We start from the raw sequence: 5,000 nt of genomic DNA, 5'->3' as shown, positions 1-5,000 counted from the left end.
CGCCGGACTTAGAGCCGGAGCGGCGCCGCCGCCCGGCCCGGATGCGGGTAGACCTGTTCCCGCCGACCGGCGGACTTAGAGCCGGAGCGGCGGCGCCGCCGCCCGGCCCGGATGCGGGTAGACCTGTTCCCGCCGGCCGCCGGACTTAGAGCCGGAGCGGCGGCGCCGCCGCCCGGCCCGGATGCGGGTAGACCTGTTCCCGCCGACCGGCGGACTTAGAGCCGGAGCGGCGCCGCCGCCCGGCCCGGATGCGGGTAGACGTGTTCCCGCCGACCGGCGGACTTAGAGCCGGAGCGGCGCCGCCGCCCGGCCCGGATGCGGGTAGACGTGTTCCCGCCGACCGGCGGACTTAGAGCCGGAGCGGCGCCGCCGCCCGGCCCGGATGCGGGTAGACCTGTTCCCGCCGACCGGCGGACTTAGAGCCGGGGCGGCGCCGCCGCCCGGCCCGGATGCGGGTAGACGTGTTCCCGCCGACCGGCGGACTTAGAGCCGGAGCGGCGCCGCCGCCCGGCCCGGTCGCGGGTAGACGTGTTCCCGCCGGCCGGCGGACTTAGAGCCGGAGCGGCGCCGCCGGCCGGCCCGGATGCGGGTAGACCTTTTCCCGCCGACCGGCGGACTTAGAGCCGGAGCGGCGCCGCCGCCCGGCGGCGAGTGGACCTGGTCTCCGAGCCCCGTGGGTAGAGCTCCTGTCCAGGTCCGGCAGCTAGAGCCGCTCCGAGGGCTCGGCGAGGGCCCTCGGCCGGCGCCGAAGCGCTGCCGTTTCCGGCCGGTGCTCCGAGCGTGGCACCGAATTCACGGAGCGAGCAGACGGCGTGCGACCGCTCGATCCGTCGGTCGGCGCGCCGGCGTGCCCTTCCGGCCCTGCCCCGACCTCCCCGATTTCCCACAGTTCTTAGCGAGTCCTTCCAGCGCGCATGCTCCGTCCAGTACTCTCCCGGGGGGCTCGTTGCGGGGACTCCATCTCCCGTGGCCCTTTGCGGCAGACTTCCTCTCCGGCGTTAAGGCTTTCCCCTGCCCCGAGGCTGAAAGAAGAAACGTTCTCTGCGGGGCGGGGAAGCCGGGGGAGTAACTGGGACTCTCTTTAGGCGGCACGGCTGCGGCCGACCGGGCTCGGCCGCCTCGGCGCCGCCGGGAAGAGCCGATGTCCGAGAGTAGCGGCTAGAGCCGGTCTCGGGGCTTAGCGCTGCGCTTTCTGCCCGGCGCTCCGAGCGTAGCAGCCTTTCCCCTGCCCCGAGGGTGAAAGAAGAGACGTTCTCTGCGGGGCGGGGAAACGGGGGGAGCAACCGGGACTCTGCCCGGGTGGCACGGCTGCCGCCGCCTCGGCTCGGCCGCAGAGGTGCGCAGCGGGTAGAGTTGTCGTCCGTGCCCGGCGGGTAGACCCCTGGTCCGAAGCCGGCGGGTAGACCTGGTGTCCCGGTGCAGCGGGTAGACCTGTGGTCCGGGCTCGTCGGCTCGAGCCGCTCTCCGAGTCGGGTGGCTGGAGCGGGTTCCGAGCGCTTAGCCGAGGCCCTCGGCGGGTGCCGAGGCGCCGCCGTTCCTGCCCGGGGCTCCGAGTGGGAAAGAGAGGGCGTTGTCCGCGGCGCGGGTCCAGAGGGGGAGTAGCTGGGACTCTCTTAAGGTGGCAGGGCGGCGGCCGACTGGGCTCGGCGGCGGGGGTGCCGGTGGGTACAGCTGCTCTCGGAGCCCGGCGGGTAGACCTGTTGTCCGAGCCCGGCGGGTAGACCTGTTGTCCGAGCCCGGCGGGTAGACCTGTTGTCCGAGCCCGGCGGGTAGACCTGTTGTCCGAGCCCGGCGGGTAGACCTCTTGTCCGAGCCCGGCGGGTAGACCTCTTGTCCGAGCCCGGCGGGTAGACCTCTTGTCCGAGCCCGGCGGGTAGACCTGTTGTCCGAGCATGGCGGGTAGACCTGGTGTCCGAGCCCGGCGGGTAGACCTGGTGTCCGAGCCCGGCGGGTAGACCTGGTGTCCGAGCCCGGCGGGTAGACCTGGTGTCCGAGCCCGGCGGGTAGACCTGGTGTCCGAGCATGGCGAGTAGACCTGGTGTCCGAGCCCGGCGGGTAGACCTGGTGTCCGAGCATGGCGGGTAGACCTGGTGTCCGGGCCCGGCGGGTAGACCTGGTGTCCGAGCCCGGCGGGTAGACCTGGCGTTCGGGTTAGGCGGGTCGACCTGGTGTTCGGGCCCGGCGGGTAGACCTGGTGTCCGAGCCCGGCGGGTAGACCTGGTGTCCGGGCCCGGCGGGTAGACCTGGTGTCCGAGCCCGGCGGGTAGACCTGGTGTCCGGGCCCGGCGGGTAGACCTGGTGCCCGAGCCCGGCGGGTAGACCTGTTGGCCCGGGCTTCCGGGCCGACCCGTTCGCCCAGTCGGGCGCGGCCGGCCTCGTGCCCCGCCGGGTGCTGTCGAGCATCAGGTCTACCCGGTTCCGGGGCTGGCGAGCATCAGGTCTACCCGGTTCCGGAGCCGGCCGATGCGGCCGCCGCGGCCGCCGCCGGCGGCCTGCGCCCCGGCGGCGTCCCGGCGCAGGGCCACCAGGTCTACCCGGCTCCGGCGGGACTTAGGCGCCTGTCGGCATTTTCGGGGTAGACCTGTTGTCGCGGCCGGCCCCGGAAGTCGGCCAAGGGGTCGCTGTCGGGCGCCGCCTCCGGTTAGGTCTAGGCGAGAGGCGGCCTGCTCTCGCGCGCCTCCCCGCTGAGGAGCCTCGAGCCGCTTCGGAGGCGCGGCGGCGCCAGGACGCGTCTGTCCGTATTGTGGGCAGGGGTTGTCTAGCAGCGCGGGTTCCGAGGGCCCCTTTTCTTCCGCGTCTGCTGCCGCGCGGCCTTCGGCGCGTGCCACGGGCCGGCCAACCCCACGAGCGGCAGGAAGGCCGGCGCGAGAAAGCCGCGGGGCTCTCGACCGGCTTCCTCGGGCGGGCCCGATGACGGGAGAGGAAGACGAGAGCCGAGCGCGAAAGCGCAGCCGAGGGAGTGCGGGACTGGGACGGCCGAGGGGGGCCCGCGGGGGCCCGACAGCAGCGTCCAGCCCGAGCCGGTGGCGGCTGCCGGCTCCCTGAGGGCCCCGGGCGAAGGCGATGGTGTGCGAGGGCGGCGAGGCGGCGGCGTCTCGTCCTTTCGGTGGGCCGGCCTTAAGCCGGCGCCCGTCGTCCGGCGGCGGCGGCGGGCATTGTTGCGGGCGGTTGGCGGCCGGGGCTCGAAGGGCCGAGCCCGCGCGGGCTTTTTCCCCGGCCGCCTCCCGAGAGCCCCGAAGATGGCCCGGGCCTGGGTGGCGGCGCCCTGTCCTCGGCTGCCGGGCGGCAGCGGTGCCGGCGGCGTGCCGGGGACTGGCGGTGGGCGTGCGGCCTCGCCTGGGCCCGGCCGGTTGCCGGAGGGGCTCGGTGACGGGACCGCCCGATGGTCGGGCGAGGCGGCGCCCTCGGCGCGCCTCGGCTCTTTTGTTCGTTCCCCCTTCCTCGGCCCTAAGCCGGGGACCCGCCCAGCGGGCCGAAGGCGGCGGCGCCGGCCGGCCAGGCTGTGGCCGGCGGCCGCGCCGGCAGACCGAGAACCCGACAGAGTCGCCGGGGAGCCCTGGGGACGCACGATGGCCGTTGGCGGGCGAGGCGGCGGCGCCTCGCCCCTCCCTCCTCTTAGGCCGGCGCGAGAGCCACGGCGGCCGGGCGGCCCGTGCGGTCGGGCCTGCCCCGCCGGCCTGGCTGCCGGAGGGCTGGGTTCCGCGAAGGTCTGTCGGCCGGGGGCCGGGTTGCGGGCGAAGTGGGGCGCCCTCCCGGCCTTTTTTTTCCGTTTTTTTTGATTTTTGCTCCGGCGGCCTTAAGCCGCAGCACGCCGAGCGCGCCAGGGAAGAGAAAGTGCGTGAGAGCGCGAGAGCGGCCCGGCAGCGGCCGGCCGCCGCCGAGGCGCGAGCCCGTGGGCAGCGAGAGGGAATCGGGGAGCGAGGGGCGCGGGCCCCGCCCCGAGCCCCGGGCGGCCGTGGCTAGCACGGCGAGCGAGAGGCGCGCGTGCTTTTTTCTCGGGGGCTTTTTGTTTTTCTCCCCGTCGCCGTCCCCCGGCCTTTCTGGGGGAAGCCGACGGCCGCGAGGCGGGCGAAAGCCGGTGGCCCCGCGGCACGTTCGGTGGCGCTTTCGCACGCTGGAGGTGTGCCGCTCTGCGGGGGGCGGCCGTGGGCCCGGCGGGGCCGGAAGCGTGGGTTGTCCGGAGCCGGGCGTCCGGCGGCACCCGCCTCCTGCCGGGCCGGGAGAGAGCCGTGGAGAGTAGCGTGCGGGCCGCCGGCGTCGGCGGCCTGGGGCACGTGCCGTCCTCCGCGTAGTGGCAGGCTGAGCGAGAGTGGCCGTGGGGCCGTTCCCCGAGTGACGATGGATGAGGCTTTTCGGGAGGCGTGGGAGAGGGCCCCCGGCGGGCCGGCGCTCCTCCGTGGCCGGCCGAGAGGCGCGGCGGAGGCCGGTGTTCGGGCCGGGCGGTCTCCTCTGCCCGTGGGCTTCCCGTGGCAGGCGAGGTGTCGCCCCTCCCGCCGGGGAGGGGCTTCTTCACCGTACCGAGCTGTGTGACGGCCGCGCGGCCCCGCGAGCTTTTCAGGTGTCCTTGGGTAAAAACAGGCGAGGTGCCGGTGCCGGCCTGGGTCCGGGTGGCGCCCGTGGGTGCCGGCCGCGCGCAGCGCCGGGCGGCGGTGCGGCCGGAGCCGCGACGGCGAGCCAGAGAGAGGCGAGAGAGAAAAGGGAGGAAAGAAAAAGGCTCGGGGGGAAGCGCCCCCCGCCCGCAGGTAGCGCCGGAGAGCGCAGCGGGTCGCCGCGCCGCCGCCCGCTGCCGAGCGAGCCGCCCCGGCCGAAGGGGCCTCGGGGACCGGGCCGCGCCCGCCTCGTCGGGTCGCCGTCTCCTCTAGCACGTCCGGTGGTGCCGCGCGGCCGAGCCGCCGGCCGGCCGGCCGGGCCGGCTTCGGGGGCGGGTCAGCCCCAGCCGAGCCGCGGCCGGCGGCGTGGCGCGCGCGCGGCCGCGCGAGGGAAAGGAAGGCGAGCCCGCG

General features: G+C 75.4%; 1 protein-coding gene across 1 annotated transcript in view; it reads right to left on the bottom strand.

Annotated features, from left to right (window-relative positions):
• Nucleotides 1-2,408: 2,408 nt before the first annotated feature.
• The window catches only part of LOC135408802 (collagen alpha-1(I) chain-like), a 3,893-nt gene continuing 1,301 nt past the window's right edge, over nt 2,409-5,000 (bottom strand). Inside the window, exons 2-3 of the mRNA XM_064643791.1 lie at nt 4,026-5,000; nt 2,409-3,959 (exon numbers count right to left, since the gene is read on the bottom strand). The exon at nt 4,026-5,000 is cut by the window's right edge and continues 9 nt beyond it. Of these exons, the coding sequence (XP_064499861.1) occupies nt 2,409-3,959; nt 4,026-5,000 (2,526 nt within the window). The remainder of the gene's footprint in view (nt 3,960-4,025) is intronic.

The sequence above is a fragment of the Pseudopipra pipra genome, unplaced genomic scaffold, assembly GCF_036250125.1.
Source record: "Pseudopipra pipra isolate bDixPip1 unplaced genomic scaffold, bDixPip1.hap1 HAP1_SCAFFOLD_66, whole genome shotgun sequence".
Taxonomy (NCBI): Eukaryota; Metazoa; Chordata; class Aves; order Passeriformes; family Pipridae; genus Pseudopipra; species Pseudopipra pipra.
Note: the sequence above shows the minus strand (reverse complement) of the source record. Positions and strands in the feature narration are given on the sequence as shown.